Source organism: Myzus persicae, unplaced genomic scaffold, assembly GCF_001856785.1.
Source record: "Myzus persicae strain clone G006 unplaced genomic scaffold, MPER_G0061.0, whole genome shotgun sequence".
In the NCBI taxonomy this organism is placed as follows: Eukaryota; Metazoa; Arthropoda; class Insecta; order Hemiptera; family Aphididae; genus Myzus; species Myzus persicae.
The window spans coordinates 266,847-287,001 of NW_019102724.1; the positions used below are offsets into that span (position 1 = coordinate 266,847).

Sequence of the window (20,155 nt, forward strand, 5' to 3'; positions counted from 1 at the left end):
AAGTATAAATGTATAATAGTATTCAGTAGAATACTTATTCCAAAAATGTTCTTCAAACAAGGTATAACAAATTAAATTTATTATGAATAAAAACAAAACAAGCTGATTAAACATGATGCACACATTTATTTAAACTTTAATAAACATATTTAAAAAAATTATACTTTCATTATCCACATTTAATAAACAAATTGGTATGTTGTAATTGTATTAATATAATTTTAAAGCCCACAATATTAACAAAAAGATACAATAGGAACAAATTGTTACATTAAGTATTTTTACACATTTTTATAATTCAATACATCATTTTTTTTTAGTTAATACAAAAACAATTTAAATTAAACTAATAATAAATACACTTTCATTACATATAAATAATAAGCTTTCTCGAATAACTTTAGTATATAGGTATACCATTCAACCTATATAGTATTAAAACAGCCAAATAATATTTTATAATACGATACCTATATTATAATATTATGGTTAACTTACTTTAACTAACTTGTGGTTCATAGAATAAACGGCATTTTTTAAAACTAAGAAGCACCAATGTTTTTGAAATGCCTATGGCATAATTATTTTTAAAGCATCTACCAACTCGCAAGTTCTAACAAACAAATTATCCAACTATTAATTTACCTACGAGTCTACGACATTTGTCATAGCCCATAGACTAAACTGACTTTCGGCACCTCTGTTTATAGTTTATACTAGCTTCAAGATAGGTTAACTAAATCTAATCTAACCTAACTACTGCGTATGAAACACATATATTTTGATATTGTTTTTCTTGTGGTAATATTGTCTTATATTATTATAGGCATAAAGATGTTTAACAAATTATATTAATGCTAATAAAGGATTATTAGTAAAAATAATGTTATAACATTGCAGTTTATTATATTTAATTATCTGATGAGATAGCCATGATTAAAACTAAGTCAGATAATTCTATAATCATATATCTTATTACTTAGACATTTAGTAAATTCATTAATATTTTTTTTTTTTTTTAATAGCAAACTAAAAATTCCCCATTTAAAAACACAAAAAAAATAAAATTACAAATGGTAATCATTATATAGTAATTTATAACAACTAACATTTCAAGTGCTAAAATTGCATTATCCTAACATAAAAAATTATAAAAATTTATCACTGAATTGTTTTTTTTTTACTATCAGTAAATTAAAATGTTTTGATTATCTGTAAAAACATATAATTAATAGGTACTTAACATTGGTTTTCATTAATGATTAATATATAACTAAATTAAAACAACTTAGGTGTACCAACAAGTTAGAAAAAATAAAAAGAGTAGTTAATGATTTTCAGTTACATAAAATAAAAGTGATTGCATTTTGATATTTTTCTATCGTCAAAGCACATTCACTTCTAACAGTTGCAGCTTACAACTTTTAGTTTTTTTCTTAGCACTATCAGTCTTTTCTATTAGAACATAAGCTGAACCTAAGACATTATAATACATTAATTAAAATATAATTGATGATTAAATGAATAAATAAATAATTAGTTCTGAATACCTCTGTAACTCAGTAGAACTGGCAGGAACACTAAACTATGCAAAGCAGCAATAATAACAATACCCATGTACATTCTGTAGTAAAATATTTTAAACACTGGTGTGTTTGCAAAACCAAGTATGGCAAGGCCAGCAAATTTTGTCAAGGTAATGCCAGAGAACACCTATTAATCAAAAATATGCATTTATATTATATATTAATTGCCATAATATAAACCTAACGCATTCAATATTCTTATTTTTAGAACAACAAATTTTACTCGTTCAGTATACATAAATCTACATAATATGACATACCTATTTATGTACATTGTACATAATGTAGATACATTAGATATATTTTATACATAATTTGTGTATTTACCGAACTTCCAACTTCTACACAAGAATGGGTAGCTCGTTGAATTGGGCAAGAGATAATTGATTTTGCGTTATGAAAAATTATATGGCCACAAAATTCAACCATTATTCCTATAGCCTAAATAATAGAGATACATTTTAAAAATATATTAAATTAGGTTGGGTATGTTTAAGTTTTTGTACAACTCACCATTACAATGTTTACCAATGATATTGCGTTAAGAGAAATATCACAATAATACATAAATGCTAACAAGTCTATTGTTATCATTATATTAACTATAAGAAGAGTAAAAGCTGAAGATTTTTCGAAATTAGAAAACGTCCACACTACAAATGTTACCATTACAAATGACAACACAAAATGTTGAATGCATACCTGCCATATGGTTAAGTATTGTTCATAAAATACATAAAAAAAACTGCAAATACAATCACACATTAATAAATATTATAAATTGTAATTATATATATGGATGATTGGAGAAAACTCACCTGTATGGGAAAACAACAGTGGTCGTATTAGGAAATTTTCTTCTAATTGTTTCAGTCATATTATTTGCTATTGATCTAGCAGAGCGCATTGATTCATAATAATCTTTGGATGTTTTCAATACAGTGTGAAATGACATAAAATAGTTAGGTCCAGTTGAATTTTTTTTCAAAGAAATAGCCTACATGTGTGTCAAATAAATAAGTATAATATTAGCATGAAAAATGAAATAATAATTAGGTATTGTCGTATCTTTTATAATTACATCGCTATAAACTGCATGTCCAGCTTTCGAACAGTTTTTATCTGGACTATCTTGGAGGAAATATGGTAAAAACTTTGTAAAATGATGAACATTTGGTCGACCCAAATCATTTTTAGTGATATTACAGCTAGAACAATTATCATTGTGAGGACAAAAACTATCGTTCTCAGTAACTTTGCAGCAACTTGAAAGAGCAGTCCAATCAAAATAATCATCAATCCACGATGTCGAAGGCCTGTTTATGTATGTTCTAAAAATTATTTAAATTTAAATTAGATAAAATGTAATGAAATTGTTGTGTTCAATCATTTACAAATTTGCCGTTTTTGAAGCCCTGTGAATTTGATTAGCGATTGAATATTGATCGCAATGAGTACCACCACAGAGAAGATTTTGGTCATCAATATTGGTTAAATTCAACCCGTCAGTGACCACAAAATAAACAGGAGGTCCAGTCGAAAAATAACGTTTCATAAACTATTATTAACAATAAATATTTATTATTTATTTAAATTATTTATAGTGATTAATATTTTATATTGAAGAGTACTTTACTTTAAAATATTTAAGCACATAAGAATCATGGGTCATAGTTAATTCAACATCCAGACCCACATCAATTTTTGGAATAACCACAATACTGAAGCAAAGCCAAGTAGTAAATAATAATACAATCAATGGTCTAACATATTTGTTCATTAAAACTGGAACGTACAATTTTTGAAACGTGGTGTACACTAAACTTTGTTTTTTAATTTCTTGCTTAACTGTTTTCTGAATCGACATAATAAAAACACATGTCAGTATAGGTACACAAGCTTGGAAAAATATTTGATGAACAATCAATAATAAAAGTATGATAGATTATTTTAACCAAGTAGGTATACTTACTCGTTTAGCATCCAATGCTAATAAACCTATAAAACAAGACATCTGTAGCAAAAAATTGAACACTAAAGCCATCGCGGCATATAATGCGAAAGATCTAACAACAGGCATATCTGACAAACTGCCAATAAAGAAACATGTTATTTCTGCTAGGGTAGTGATAAAAATTGACGGTCCGATTTTGCTTAAAACACGACCGATGTAATCAGGAACCAATTCGTCTTCTTTCATGTCCATTTGTTGATATGTTCGAATTATCAAGAATATATTGTCAACTCCGACAGCAAGAACAATAAAAGGTATGACCTGATAAAACGAACATAATCATACTTTTTATGGAAAGTAATTATTTAAAACCGGAAGAAGTAAAATCGTAAATAACAACAATATTATGCAGTATATTATATTATTACCTCCAGTACGATCAAGGACAGTGGTATACCGATCATACCGTAGAAACCAACTGAACAAACGACAGACGATATAACGGTTACTATCCCGAAAAAACTTAGAATGATTTTATTCCATCCAAGAGTAAAAACTATGTATAAGAACATGACTAAATAACTTATAGCTATTGTAGACACATCTGAATGAGATTCTCTATCCAACTCATCTTCCACAGAACGTTCTGAATAATAAGCTACATCCATGAAAGACGGTTTTGAAACCATAGTCCAGTTCTTCATAAAATCCAAAAACCTATTGAAAACACACAAATAGTGGAAAATGTACAACATAATACAAATTGTTATAGGTACTTGTTTTCCCATTCTAGTGCATCTTTCAACAAAGGTTTGCTGTTATGGTTGTTGAGTACAAATGTTAATAACAACGATGTCGCTTTTTCATAAGGAGACATTTTAGTAATCGGTTCGCTGGAATTGGAAAAGCCTCCCAAGGCAATAGACGGATCCACTGGACCCCCGTAAGGTGCTAAACACTGTGGATGATACGGATTACTGTAAAAAATAATGATAATGATGTTTGCTTTTATTTTTAATAAATGAATAATTTATTCAGTAAGTAATTTATTCATTATTAAAGACATTTTTTGAAAAATTGTAATCAAAAATAAGTGTATTACATAATATCTAAATTATAATGTTTAACAATAAGCGTATGTGCGAACAATTATTGTTACAGTTCGTCTCGGAAGAAGAAAAATAATTGATAAGTCTGAAGTAACCTAACGGTGACACCTTTTTAAAAATTATGTTTAATTATAGTAGGTACCTCTACATTTAATGAGGGGGTAGGTATGTTCTATCGGAAATTAAAAACATATTAATTCGATGGAGTTGTTTGGATGCTGATTCTTATATTATACAGATCTGAGTATATAAAGTGAGATTTGAAACAAGGCGTGAGTTGGATAGGATTGCTAGAGGAAAAATTCTTTTAAAAAGGTTATTACATGTGATGAATTTGGTAGTGTTAATTTTTGCTTTCCACGTAGAATATTAAGTGAACAAAAATGCAATAACATAAATTCAATTTTTTTTTTGTTATAGATCTTCTAATATGACTGAACGGATAAACGATATAATAACTAATAATTAAATGTATAATGATAAATAAATTAAACTCACTACTATATTTAAATTGTAAATATTACACACTTACTGAAAGCATTTTTGTAATTTTTCAAAGTAACTATCGGGGTTAGGACGTCGATTCAGTTTGTAAGGTTTGTTTCCAAAATAGCCCCAAACACTTTGAACTAGACAATCCGAAACTTTTGGTGGACCTTTGAATTTAGATACAAGTGGTGCAAAACACACTTTGTCTAGTCCGTTATCTGGGCTGCCCAACTGTTTGCAAAAAATATATTATCATGTATTAAATTTGTATATCATAATAGAGTAATGAATTAATTTGAACATATACAAAAAACTTACGGCTTCAATTTGCTGTTGTAGTTTATGAACTTCCAGCAAGAAAGTACGGTTGAACACTGGTCCAAACGTATACGAACCTTCAGTTGTGTTATAGATTACCTAAAATATTAAATAAATGTGATTGTTTATTATTGATTAGTCAATTTTCGGAATAAATTTACATCTCGGACTCCGTTTGGCTCGATAATGATTTGTGTGGTTCGGTAAAATGGCTTAAAGTTTGTGTTGAAATATTCACGCTCTTGCCGACATTGGCTGTTCGTAGATGACCATAAATCTACTGGATCGATTGTGATTTTTATGTAGTGAATACCATGACTCAATGTGGCAATCAGACACACTGATGCAATAAGTGAAATATATGATCTACTAGCGAAATCTATAATGATTGTAATAAATATAATTAACAAACAAACAAATATAATAAATAAGGACTTTAATTTTACTTACATTTCCCAATTTTATAAAAAAAAATTTCCAACATACTTTTATGTTTTGTTTTAGTATGTTCTGTAATTATATACTTATGTTTATCATTTTTTTTCTTGCTCCTGTTCATTAGTACATCTGAAACATATAGTTAGTTCTTATACAGTAAGTAAATCAATATTAAATCTGAGCCCACGGTAGTGAGCAATCCACGTTCCTGCAATATCAGTGTATTTTTACATGAACGGCTTCAGCCGGTTTTTCTAACCTTCATATTTCTGTTTCCTCTTAAGATGGACTTTTGACATTGAAACATAGATTAAGTTTATGGATGTAAGGACATTGTACAAATTTGAGCACATAATATTAAGTCTTTTTTAAAAGGGTAGTACTATTCAATGTTTGATTTTTTGTTACTGACTGACCGATGATCAAAATTATAAGGTACTTTCCATATAGGTAGAAACGTGCAATTTGGAACGAAAGTAGGTTATAGTTCATGTAAAGGAAAATATCTAGACATTGCAATTTTCTCAAACTTAATGCCGATTTAGTCAGAGTAATTGTAATTCTAAATGCATGATAACTTGATAACTATAAAACATAGCATCGTGTTAATTTTGGCACAAAATAGTAATAGTTCATTCATATGCATTTTAGTTATTTTTTTATAGGTAATAGGTGGTTAAATTTTAAAATTACCTTTAAAACAAATGAATCCAGCAAATATTGACATAATGAAACAAAACAAAATTATCGATGACATAGTTACAATTTCAATACCCGCTACATTCAACGATTTCTGAGGTTCTTGTATCTTATCTGGCAATGGACAACTTTGTTCACAGTCCATGCAGCTACAAGCAGTAGATTTATTCTGAAAGTCGAAATGTTTAATAGCATGTTATTATGAACAATAATTATAAATTACTCACATCTACCGCTTGATGACAAGGTATTACTGGGCCTACAAATTGTTTCGGATTATCAGTTTTTACAACTGGTATGTAATTTATGATAAAACCTAGGTATGGATTGTTTCCCAAGAATCTAAACCACCTAAAAAAATATATTTAATAATTTAAAAGTCACACCACTGATCAGGAAAATATAAGTTATGCAATCATTATAATTGTACATGTAGGTATACTAATATACTATACAATCTACAGGACAGACGTGTTAATTCAGAATATTGTTTCGCTTACAATGATTTAACATTGAATTCAAATTTAACTTATTCCCATTATAATGATATCCTCGATAGCAGAGCTGTACTCGCTTGTCCACCTTTTAGATTCTTAGCAAATGTATTGGTTTTACAATTTGTGTGTCTGTCATTACCTTTTGAGACAGTAAAAATGCTTACATTTTCTACTTTACTATCTTTTCTGGTAGGAAAGTGAATCTACTAGTGGCACCTTAACTCTCAATAGTTTTTTAAAGCGCAGGGAAAAAAATGGTTTTATCTGATTTATCCAAAGTCGGGTTCCAAATATTATATTCACACTTACTTATGTGCAGAACAGCCTATTGCTCCCGAACATATCATATCCATTGCTAATTCACCAGTAGCCGGGTTTTGCACAGATTTACACGAATCGTAAACGCCTTGCATATATGAATCGGAAATATAAAAATCCAACTCCCGTATCGATGTACCTATATAGCAGATACAATATAAATTGAGTGTGGTTGTGAAACAGTACCCAATATAATATACTATTCATAATAACGGACAATGACGGATTTCCATCTCAGAATTTCAATGCAAAAATAGTATTTAACAATACTAGACATTTATACTCATGAATTAATTTGAGAAATTTCGTAATAGGATTGTAATTATCGTGAAATTGTACTGACCGTTTTGAGTTAATTTGGTGACATTCATAAATCGGCTCTGCGTCGGCGAACAAACCATTTCACAAAGAAATCTTCCAAATGTGCTCATACATGACGGACATCTGCGTAAAAAGCTTGCAGCCTGTTCAATACTTGTGCTTAATGTTGAAAGCTGATCGACTCCGCAACACGTATTAAGAGCTTGTCCGTCTAAAAACAAATTAATATAAATTGTGGTAAAAATATAATAATATGTGTAATTAGTTTAAACTCTAAAAACTTATATTTATTTTGTAACTTAGTACCTAATAGAATCAGTTCAAGATAATTATACATCAAATGCAGAAAAAAAATTCTACTTCGCCAGTGGTATGAAAGTTTATAATTGAATCAAATTAAAAATGAATATATAGACAATATATTTGGTTATTCTTATTTATTAACTATACCTATTAACTCAAGGTAATTATAATATGTATAATATAATATTAGATTCTGAGGGGAGAGATGAATGTATTGATTTTACATTCGGATTACATGTTTGGATTGTTTTTATATTTTTTTTTGCGTCTGTCATCACGATTTCTTACAGTAAAAATGCTTTGATTTTATTAAATAGTATCGTTTCTGGTAGAAAAGTGAATATAGATGGTGCATTCGGGAGGTAAAAATTTAAAATTCCCAATAGTTTTCAAAAACAACAGGAAAAACAAACAAAAAATTAAGGAAAAACGGGAATTTTTATGCTAAACCATTTTTCGAAAAAACCGATTTTGGTTTTTAGTGTAACTCTAGCAAAAATAACCGTAGATACATGAAATGTTCACTGAATATTTATGTGAGCATTTGCTAATCACCATACAATTTTCAAAATATTTGTGTTGAACTATTTATAGGCATATTAAATTTTCGATTATTATTTGTTTTTTATAAACTCAAGTCGATAAAATGTTTGCACGGTCAAAAAACTTAAAAATGTAATGCAACGTTCCTTATAAGTTGTTGTTAATGGAAATTTAAAAAAAAAAAATGAGCGATTTTGACAAAATTCGTTAACATCACGAAAATTAGCAAATTATATTTAATTAGAAATTAATAAAAAAAATTTTATTTATATCTAAAATTTAAAAATGTAATACAAGATTCCTTACAAGTTTGTCTACTTTTATCAAAAACAAAAATTTCTACCGGAAAGTCAAATTAAATTTTGATGAGGGTTTGAAGTTGAAATTGTTACAACATTGGATATTCACTCGATTTCTCTTGTAGCGATTTTCTTATTTTGCTGTAATTCAAAAACGAATTACACTGTAGACACTTGAAATTTACACCAAATGTTTATTTTATCAATTCATATACTTGATAAAATTTTCAAAATTTTCTGACTCGTTTTAGGCTATTGACGAACATTTTCGTTTTCCTTTTTTTCTATAAATGTCAATACGATTTTATTGGTTGGGTCAAAAAGCATGAAAATTTAATGAAAGATTTTTGATAACTTGTTTCAATAGCGGTTGAAAAATATCAAAAATACATAGGCACTACTTTTTAAGCATTGAAAGTTCAAATGTTGACAATGTTTATCAAGATGAAAATTGAAAATGATTTTGTAGTTAAAAATGTATAAAATGTTCAATTTTTATAGCTAGAGAATAAAAATTTAAAATAAGATTCCACTTAAGCAGTTTTTTCCATAACTAATAAATCTAAAAAATATATGAATACAGTTATTTTTTTAAAGACATTCTAAGTTCAAATTTGGAATGTAAATAGCATTTTTCTAAGGTATGTCCATTACTTAACTGAACTATATTGACTATCCAAGTGTATGGATAAAGCCGATAAGCTATTGTTTATACTATAATTTATAAATTCACAAATAGGTAGGTAGGTACACAAATTTAATCTGTGTTCATAATTGTTTCTAATCACTAAATATATTTATCGATATCGTTTTTAATTATTTAAGTTGGTTTGTAGATAATCCTTATTTGTATTTATCAAAACATCGTTGAATTAATTAATTAATTAAATGAAGTATACATTTTATACTGAAGTCAAATACAAAAATAATGAAAACAATATAATAATTGTAATTTTAAGTTTTCAAAAAAGTTATAATATTTTACTTTGATGTTAAAACGTGTTTCTCGATAATCGTTTTATTTTTTATTAAAATTAAATACAATGTGCCGAAATTCGAAATGAATTAAAATATGATGTACCGACATTTAGCCATTTGGGTATTTAAAAAAATAGTCAATCCTAAATTATATTGACAAGGGAAAAGGTACATTTACTTAGGCACTTGCCTAAATACCCTGCAACTGTACTTAAAAGGTACATAGGTACCTAATGTAAATTAGAATGTCAACTGTTAAGACATACAATTATGATGGATACAATGTTTAAAGATATAAATAAACAAGTATCCAATCAGTGGTAAAAAAATCTATCGACATTTGGCAACATGAATTATTATAATATAATCGCATATAAGTAAATATCATTTTAGTTAATACTCATTTCAATGCAAACTCTTCAAAAGATAGTAATACAATACCATAATATGCGTAGTAAAAATTTTTAAACGAATTTCTAAACTCATCATTTTTAAAACATTATATTTCTAAGAAATCATAAAAGTGTGACATCTAATTTTATTTTTCTGAAATTGCAATAACTATCTCTACTTTAGCCAGAAGATTAATTGAGTCAACATTTTAGAAATACATAGTATTTTTTTTAAATAGCGGTGTGGTTAAAATTGCATACAAAATCAAATACAGCAAAATTCTTAAATAGTTAAATATATATTAGAATTTCAAAATTCATGATTTTATTTTATTATTAGTGACATTGTTTTTGTAATAAAGTTATATACTCTTATATCCAAAAAACATATTAGTAAGGTGGTAGGAACATATTATTTTTACGACTGAATTTTCATTACTAAGTGATTCTGATACATATGTTTTAGAATGTGTTACATGCACTCCTATTTTTTATTTTATTGAACGATTGTAAGCTATATTAAGAACGTAAAATGTATTTTTATTTGGTAAACGTTACTTTTATATAATATTTGCTTTTAAAAATAATAAGTATTTATTATAAAATATTAAAATGTATTAAATGATTTAAATGTTACCCTTAAATTATGGATAGAACTCACATTGTAGAACCAATTTATTGTGTCATATGACGATATAAACGATAGCGTACTTATAAAAATATTAAATTCAATGTTAATGCGTATAGGCGTATAGCCATATTATAGGGAACAGATATAAATATTAAATTGTGTACATTATACATAATAAATGATGTATCAGTGGCGTAGCCAGAGGGGAGGCTGAGGGGGCTACAGCCCCCCCCCCCGAAATGTTAATAAAATTTAAAAATTATTTTAATGGTCTATGGTATTCGATCAAAAACTAAACCACCGCTGTGTAAAAATTGATCAGCCCCCCCCCCCCCCCAAATTCTGGCTACGCCACTGATTGGTAGTTAATATATTTTATTATATTCATTCAATTTTTATTGTTAGCCCCCCCCCCCCCCCGAAAAAAAATCCTGGCTACGCCACTGCCTACCCTATAACTTTTCTGTTAGTTAGTCTTATATGTAAAGACAGGGTTTTGCATNCCCCCCCCGAAAAAAATCCTGGCTACGCCACTGTAATGTAATGTATGCTTAAATATTTATATACTCACAATGACATCTGTACTATGTATAAATATAGTGTCCATAAATTATAATGATAAGATAAATAATCTAGACGATTTTTAAACAATACAAGACAATTTTGTTATAATAAGGTTCGACTGTTTCATTCTATGAACAACTGAATATAAACTACTAGGCATGTCTCATAAAATGTAGGTATGTTCATCATTAGATTCTGAGCTGAGCGGTGAATGTATTGATTTTTTTATAGTCATGTCTCTTTTAATTTTTAACATTTTATGTACACGACAAGTAGCTTCGAATTCCAAATACGCTCTTTTCTGGTGGAAAATGAATCTAGTATTAAAAGATCAAAATTGAAATTTCATGGAAGTGTTAAAAAGCGCTGGGAATAGAAAAATATTAAAGAAAAACGAGAATTTTGATTTAATATTATTTTTAACAAAATCGATTTTGTTTTTTGGTGTAAGTCAACCAAATACCAATAACTGTAGATACTTGAAATGTTGACTGTTTTTAAGTTATTGATGGGGATTTCGATTCTTGATAGGTTTTTTAAAATAAACACTGTCTTTTTAATGAATTTATTAAGTTCAAATTTAAACAATATTTGGTATTTAAATGGAAAATACAGATTTTAGTTATTATATTGTAGTTAATATTATAGTAATAATAATTATTATTATTATCATATAATACAACATTTTTGACTTTATTATTTATTTCAATAATAATTAGAGCGTTTTACACCTTAGTTGAATTATTCAAACATAAAAATCCTCATAATTGTATTAATTTGAACTATCGAATTATATACTGAACTATTCATACATTGCAGGGGCAACGGGCACTTAATATTAAATCCTAACATTTTAATTTATAAATACAGTTTTATGTTGTATATGAAATAAAGTCCTAACCTATCCTAGCTAATACTTACACCTATCGTATATACTATGTTAGGTTAGGTTATGGAGTTAAAAGTAAAATAAAATACACATGTTTTTATTGAAGGCTATATATTATGGTTTTTTAATTTTATTTTTAGGGCTAGCGGCTAGCCTTTAAAATAAAATATAAATTTTTGTCCTTAGGGTACGAGATGAATTTTAAACAAGTTTGAGGTAAGTATAATATAATAATTTGGATTTATGCAGAACGAAAGGTACATTGTTCAACCTGCATCAATATAACGATGATATACTTTTTATACAACATAAATATGGTATAGACTTACTTATACTTATATGTACATCTTTGATCTGTACAAGTGTACAATAAGTGTACTACTTAAAGTATGTAATGGTTAATTAAAGTCTTTTATTTACCTTCAACTTTCAATTTATTATGAAATAACTAAATTAGATACTTATGTACTTATGGTTATTCATTATAATAAAAGAGTAACTGGTTTTAAGAAAAAATGTTTAAAACTAACCTGAATATTTCATGGGTCATTTCTCAATAAGTAACACTGACATACTGTATTACTTAATTGCATAATTCACTTCACTCATTTCACTGAAATATATATAGGTACCTACATGACTACATTAAAAAAGAACACTGATATACATGAGTTTAATTTACCTATTCAATCATTTTTTTTATATAAATATAAGCTAGAGCTGACTAAAAAAATCTTCAAACGAATCAATATACCTGTTATAATATACAGATGAATACATTTTTAAATAGTATTAATTTCTTTTAAATTGTAACAATGAGCAAAATTGGTATTTAATAAATTCGTCATATACATATAATGTATTTAGAATAAAAATAAAGATAGTTCGTGGTTTATACTTCTTGTTTCAAGTTTTTATTTATAAACTGAAGTTAGGCATCTACAAGATTTTTCATCATTCACATAATATATTGCTTATCACTTCTGTTTTTTTATTATAAGAACAATTTTTTTAGTAGGTGCAATTTTAACTTTTGTCAATGTCAAGGTGTAACAATCATATTTATAACTATATAGATGTTTTCTTCGTAAAAAGTATTATTATCTATGTCGCCTATATAACTATTATCTTTTAGGTAGGTATTTACTATTCGACACATATATATTAAAATGGCAATATTATTAAAATCATATTTTATGACATAAATTATATTACAATTTTAATCATTATACTTATTCAAAAATCATATAATAAATTAAATTTAAAAATAGCAAACATCGACTTACCTTTTGAATGATTTTGTATGAAATCAGGACACCACGTTTTAAGAACAGCTAAAGATGTTGGGTCGGTCATCGGTTTTGGGGGTCCATCATAACGGCAATTAAGTACATGTAATTCGTTTACCCGTTCACATTCTCCATACCATATACATGTATCATTAGCCTAGAAAAATAAAAATTTCTTAGTGTAAATTAACAGATAAAACGTAGTACCTTCCCTACAACTACTGCGCTTGCACCTTGACAATAAGAATACAACTATCGCACGTGTGTTGTAAAGTTTAAAATTATCCGAACCTCTATTATAAATGTAGGTATCTATACTTACGAGTTATACGGCTTACCTATAGGTACATGTTATTCATGTTTTCGTAAAAACTTATTATAAATAATTATTTTTACTTATAGGTAGGGGTATCTATGCAATATGTTCAAAACAAAATGTCACACGTTTAAAACATTACTCTGCATTAGCAAATTAAAAAACAATTATTTATAACATTACAAAACATATAATTTATGTTAATAATTCTTTAGATAAATGGACCATATTATACTACCATGGTAAATAATTATCACAATACTTACCACAATAACTTAATTTTCAGATTTCCTAAACGCATGGGTTAAATGCATTTTAATATGGCAATTTCTACTTCAAAATAGTAGAGTTTAGGTAACTGATAATTTTATATTGCGTAAACATAGTATGATATATGATACGATATATTTATTCTGGTCAATTATTATAATTCAACGATTTTACATATTTTTAATTTGCTAAACTTTGATTTTGAATTTTAATGACTAGGTATATTTAATATGCATTTAATTATTTGATTCAGTGTTTTCTGTTTAAATTAAAAAAAGCGTTTTAAAAACCTAATCAAGCTTAAATAACAAAAACATTAAATTAACAAATAAGCAATAAGCTACTTGAATAAATTTTCTCTATATAGACTCTCATACGCAATATACGATCGCATCATTTGGGAGATAGAAACTATAGCTCATATATTATATTCCACGATCTATACTACTTTATTATACCTGCTGCATTCAGTTTTATAAAAAACAATATTCAAACAAAACTCACATAGGTATTAACTAGTAGCGAGGCATGAGGTTTTTGATCGGGGAGACACCGAATAAAATAGTAATAATATGTCTTGATTCCCCCTTAAATATTATATTTAAACACTTTATAAATTCCTTAAAATAATAATTAAATTAAATAACAAATTTATTATAACAAACAATATAAAACATATATTGTATACCCGCGCTCCCACGTTGCGTCGCAATGTCTATTTGATAAAATACCATATTCGGAATGACCCGTATCGAAAGTTCGTACACACAGCCGTATCGAGCCCATATATTCTATTTTAATAATTCTATAACTGTACACCGAAAACCGATTAAAAAAAATATTAGAACATAGGTACATCATATATTTTATAATATGAAGTATAAATTCAAATGTATACATATTTTATAAAACAAAATTAATATTTATTTTTCCGGTATTCTAATTTCCAAGATGATAGACGTTGTCTTATTGTCTCCTATGACGCTTCGCCACTGATATTAAAATTTCAAAATATAAAACTTATGAATTTTGATAAAACTGTAGCTATTGTAAATACTTGTAATATCTATAGGTGCATATTATATATAGTTGTAGATGCGATACGTCTATACCTACAACCAAACAAATTGTGTTTAATATACACGTGACATTGGTTGTAATTATGAAATTCTATGATATCATTAAAGTTGATGTGATATTGGCAATGACCATAACATTTAATATCGCACTCTTACAGCGTTTAAAAAAGTAGATGAAATTAAAACTATCCAATTATTGATTTAAATGAATTAAGCATTTAGATGCAACAAAATATAAACTACAATTAATAACTACAAAATATTTAAATGGTTCATAGCCATTACCCAAAGAGGTAGTTATAATGTTCTTATACTCACAAATACATATTATCATAGGTAAGTATACGTGATTATCCATTTAACGCAAGGTTAGGTTAGAGAAAATCTTGTTACAGAAAATACTAAGATTTTTGAAAATGTTTGGTTTATATAATTTTAAGTTATTGCTTATCATAATTTTTGACAAAAATTATCTTTTTATTTTTTTGAATGACAACGTGCATTTATAATCTCATATTCCGAAGAAAAATATTATTTAAAGTACCTTTTTCGATCAATAAAAATGAAATTTTGGACATTTAATTTAGAAATACCCAAGTGTATAATAAGTTATAACTTATAACAATATTTAAAGTTTAGATGAGCGGGGAAGTGGACCAATATTCTGCGAGGTACGCTGGAACAATTCCACTCCACTCATCAAAAATTAATTACCTACTTATATCATAACTTATAATTTAATACTCATACACCACTCATCCAAAATTAAATTTTTGAACAATATCGAAATACTCTAGAAAATATTCTGCTTTAGAAAATGGAATAAGAAATCAAAAATGCATTTTGTCACTATCAAAATAAATATTACAAAAAATAAAAAGATAAAAAATTGTAATAAATAAATATTTTTTAAAATTATATAGGTAGGTACTTGCAAAAATATTTTGAGAAAATAGTTTTTGAAATTATAAGTGTACAGTCTAAAACGTTAAATGCCCAGTATACTTTTAAGATTAAGTATATGTTGCATACGCATACTCAGGCGTGGACTGGCAGGGATGCTGGGATGCTACAGCATCCCTTGCCCTAAAATATATTTGCCCCTATCGGTATAAATGTGCCCACCTAAAATTAATCTGAATTTTGAAGGAGAAGGTTAAAATTCTCTGATAAAATCATAGGTAGATGTACATCTATTATTTATGTAATAACTAATAAGTAATAACTATAACAATCATAAAGAAAAAAGAATACATTTAAAGTAGGTAGCCAATAAGAAGATAGGTAAATTAGTTTGAGCAGCTTTTTATATACATTAAATATACTTTCTTAATTTATTATTAACACAATCTTTATAAGGGGAACTTAGCTCTAATTGTTATGGGATGGGGAGTTGGGGGGGGGGGGCAAAAATTAATCACAATTTACTGACCCTTAAGTTTGCCGTTGCTTAACCTTGCCTTGCTGTTGTAATTAGGCACCTATTTACATTTTTAACGTATTTACAATATTTTATTAAAACAAAAGAAAATGTTTAAATATTTTATAAATAACCTATTATTTAAAATTTGTTTTATTTGCCCTTTAAATTATGTAGCATCCCGCGCCCTTTTTTACCAGTCCGCGCCTGCGCATACTTCACAATTCCGAAGAAAAAATGAATAAAATAAGCATGAAATTATGATTTATAGGTATCAAAAACGTAGAAACAAAACACATACATAATATAGGTATACTAGGTTTTTTGTTTGAATAATGAATGTATGTTATGTGTGTATTCATAATTCACATATTAAACCATTCCGCAGAGTTAACAACACTGATTTCTTAAACATTATTATTTGTTTACAAAAAGTAATCTATACAGAATGTATATATAGTATTGTTGACAATTCACTATTCTTGGAATATTCCATTTTTTGATCAAGGTACAAACAATTTAAGTTATTCAAGAATCAACACTTTTATTCAAAATTATTTAAATGAGTTTTTTATATAACTATAAGCTATTATAGGTCTGTTATTAGAATATTTAAAATACTATAAATTGTACTTTACAATAACACAACATATTATTATACTATAGGTAGTAGGTAGATAGGTACATATAAGATATAAATAATTAATAAGATACGAATTATGAAGAAATTCAGATTGGATCAAATTTTTGATCGATATTAAACCAAGCATTTTTAAGATTTCAACATTACTTCGCGTTTTACTATCTTAAGAAGTTATTCTTATAAAAATTAAAAGTATTATCATGGCTTGGCTTGGTGTTTGACTCCTGTCAAAAACGCGTTCTAAGTGCCAGCACCGACCGCTGTCACTAGTTCTCGGATGGGTGACCACCCGAATTCTTAGTGATAAATCATTGCCATATATACTCGTGTTCCGAACCAACCGTACCCTCCTCGCAGTAAAAACCAGCGACCATGCAATTGTTGCCATAAATAATAAAAACAAAAGTAGGTATTTAAGTTATAAATGTATAATTTAATTTTAATCATTATGTAATTGCAAAGTAGCTACCTATTATCGAATGGCTAATTGTCTACAAAAATCAAATTATTTAACAATATTTACTTAAAAAGGTACCAACACATTTTTAACGATTACCTATATATATAATTGTGGCTATAAATTATAATACGATTTTAAATATATATCATTATTCTCTTCATGCCTAATTGATCGTTTTTACATAAGTCAAGACTCCTCGTTTTATGGTTTAGAATCAAATTGTAGGTATAGTAGGTTGAAAGTACCCATATTGAGTATAAAGTGTAAACGAGTAAATTAATTAAAAGGCTGGTAAATGTGGGGGTTAGGCAAAGATATACCTTTGCCTCCCCCTTAATTATTCCACTGGACATACCTGTTGTTAACCTATTTGTGTTTTAAATTAAAATTCAATAATAAAATCCAATATTATACATGTTACTGAAATATATATATTTTTTTGAAATAGGATATGATACTAACTTAGGTACATTACCATTTAGGTATAAATATAATATAAAAATTGTTATATGTATTATGCACATTGAAAAATAAATCGAAAAATCCTATAAAACAAAGAGCACGATTAAATTATAAAATTAATTATTTCAAATTTGTAAAGAAATAATTAATTTCATTCGCGGTTATCTAATATCCGATAATTTCACAGGAATTCAGTTATAATAGGCAACGGTTAGAAAAGTTATAGTTTATAGGTACCGTTTAAGATTTGCCCATTAGCATTTATATGATTAAATACAATGTATTATAGCAAGTGTGTAAGACTGAACACGCGAGTATTCCAACTAGTACGAAATACACGACAGTAAACAGGTAGGTAGTAGGTACCTACTAATTACTATTAATATTCCATACTAAAACAATTATTATACAAGTATAAATATTGAAAACATTAAAAGAGAAGAAAAATAATCTCTAACAGTATCTCGCTGTTCCTCTGGTCGAATACTCGGGTGGCTTTTTACAGAACAAGAGAATTTAGAATTAATAAGCACGAGAAAATATTATTATTATAAATATTTTGATCGACTTATCTAAATCCGGATTCTCGTAATGAAAAATATTTTGCATGTAACGGCTGCACGATCACAAACTCTTGAGATAAACCAACTATAACATAGTACTCACTATGAGTAGGTATGTACGTAGTTAACATTACCACATATTGTGTGTATATTTGTATTTGTACTTTGTAGGTAGGTACTTATTGTAATGCATACATGGCTATAATACATAGGTGGTAAAATAGAAAAACGAATAATATTGTATTATTATTTTTTACGTTAGAGGGTCACGTCATATTCATTAAATCGAAAATCAGCCGTACAACAAAATATACCTACTTGCAGCTAATCGAGCGCAGCATGAGGGAGGTGCGATGAGAGAAAACACCGCGGAAGATCTACTACTCGCATGGCTATAATATGAAAATAATGTATAACACGGGTCAGCTACCTACCTACCTCCTTCTGCACAGCCCGCAGACCAATTTTCCGATTTAAAAAGTTGGAGATTTAAAAAACTTATCATCTTAACCGATGTGTTGACTAACATCAACGATGGACGCGCTTCGCGATACTCACCCGTGACGGGAGGACGGACAAGAGAGTGAACAGGACGGCGGCGATTATTTTTGGCGACATAGTCGCGCGGACGACTGCGATGCAACGTGCGTCCTCGTGCAGTGTCTACCGGCAACGGAGAACGTAATGATGTGCCGGCACAATGAAGTATGAACGCGGAGTGCGGACTGTGGCCTGCGACGATCAACCGGTCCCACGACTGGTCGAGAGATGTTCCCGTCCACGAATGTTTACGGGTGGGCGAGAGAGTCGGGTCGTATCGCTGCTTCTTGCGCGCCATACCAAACGTCAAGTACCGCCATCTCGGGGCAACGGCGACAGGTGAGCGCCGAGAATATAATATTATATAACAATATTTTTTCAACCAAACCGATCGGAAACCTCAGTACCTGCACAGTGTAAGCATATATGTATATAACCTAACCCAATCATATGTATATACATATCACATTATATACACACAACCGACACCGACAACAATGTATAGTAATAACATACCAACCGTTCTCCCGCGGTGTAGCGACTGGCGAGACCGACAGTCGACGTAAAGACGCGTTTTTGCGTTTCACGCCCATTGTATAATATTACTCTGTACCTATACCTATACCGCGTAAAATAACGTATTGTTGCTATACTAATCAAAATATAAACGAACTGAAAATGAAAATCTCCCGCTGACCGATAATATTAATCGAGACAAAAATGAAAATACCTTTTAAATTTAAAGGGCCAGCGATGAGCCCCGGCTGCTTTATATATTATAATAC

At 28.3% G+C, this 20,155-nt stretch overlaps 1 protein-coding gene across 1 annotated transcript; it reads right to left on the reverse strand.

Annotated features, from left to right (window-relative positions):
• Positions 1-1,384: 1,384 nt before the first annotated feature.
• On the reverse strand, positions 1,385-19,448 carry LOC111033028 (Niemann-Pick C1 protein). Its single transcript, XM_022313585.1, has 21 exons — positions 19,389-19,448; positions 13,615-13,774; positions 7,752-7,940; positions 7,400-7,547; positions 6,821-6,944; positions 6,588-6,762; positions 5,907-6,023; positions 5,618-5,835; positions 5,457-5,555; positions 5,182-5,369; positions 4,317-4,517; positions 3,969-4,257; positions 3,559-3,861; positions 3,223-3,441; positions 2,981-3,144; positions 2,668-2,917; positions 2,405-2,583; positions 2,100-2,331; positions 1,914-2,027; positions 1,551-1,713; positions 1,385-1,476 (listed from the first exon to the last, which is right to left on the reverse strand). Exons 1-21 carry the CDS (start codon positions 19,446-19,448, stop codon positions 1,385-1,387), a joined length of 3,684 nt encoding a protein of 1,227 aa, XP_022169277.1.
• Between the last annotated feature and the right edge of the window lie 707 nt (positions 19,449-20,155).

What these genes read in the sequence shown, in the direction of transcription:
- LOC111033028 (XM_022313585.1), bottom strand. Translation starts at nt 19,448, where the DNA reads ATGTCGCCAAAAATAATCGCCGCCGTCCTGTTCACTCTCTTGTCCGTC. An exon ending in GCACTAGAATGGGAAAACAA is followed by an intron (nt 4,258 to 4,316) that starts GTACCTATAACA and finishes TGTTTTCAATAG; the next exon opens with GTTTTTGGATTTTATGAAGA. An exon ending in GCTTCAAAAACGGCAAATTT is followed by an intron (nt 2,918 to 2,980) that starts GTAAATGATTGA and finishes AATAATTTTTAG; the next exon opens with AACATACATAAACAGGCCTT.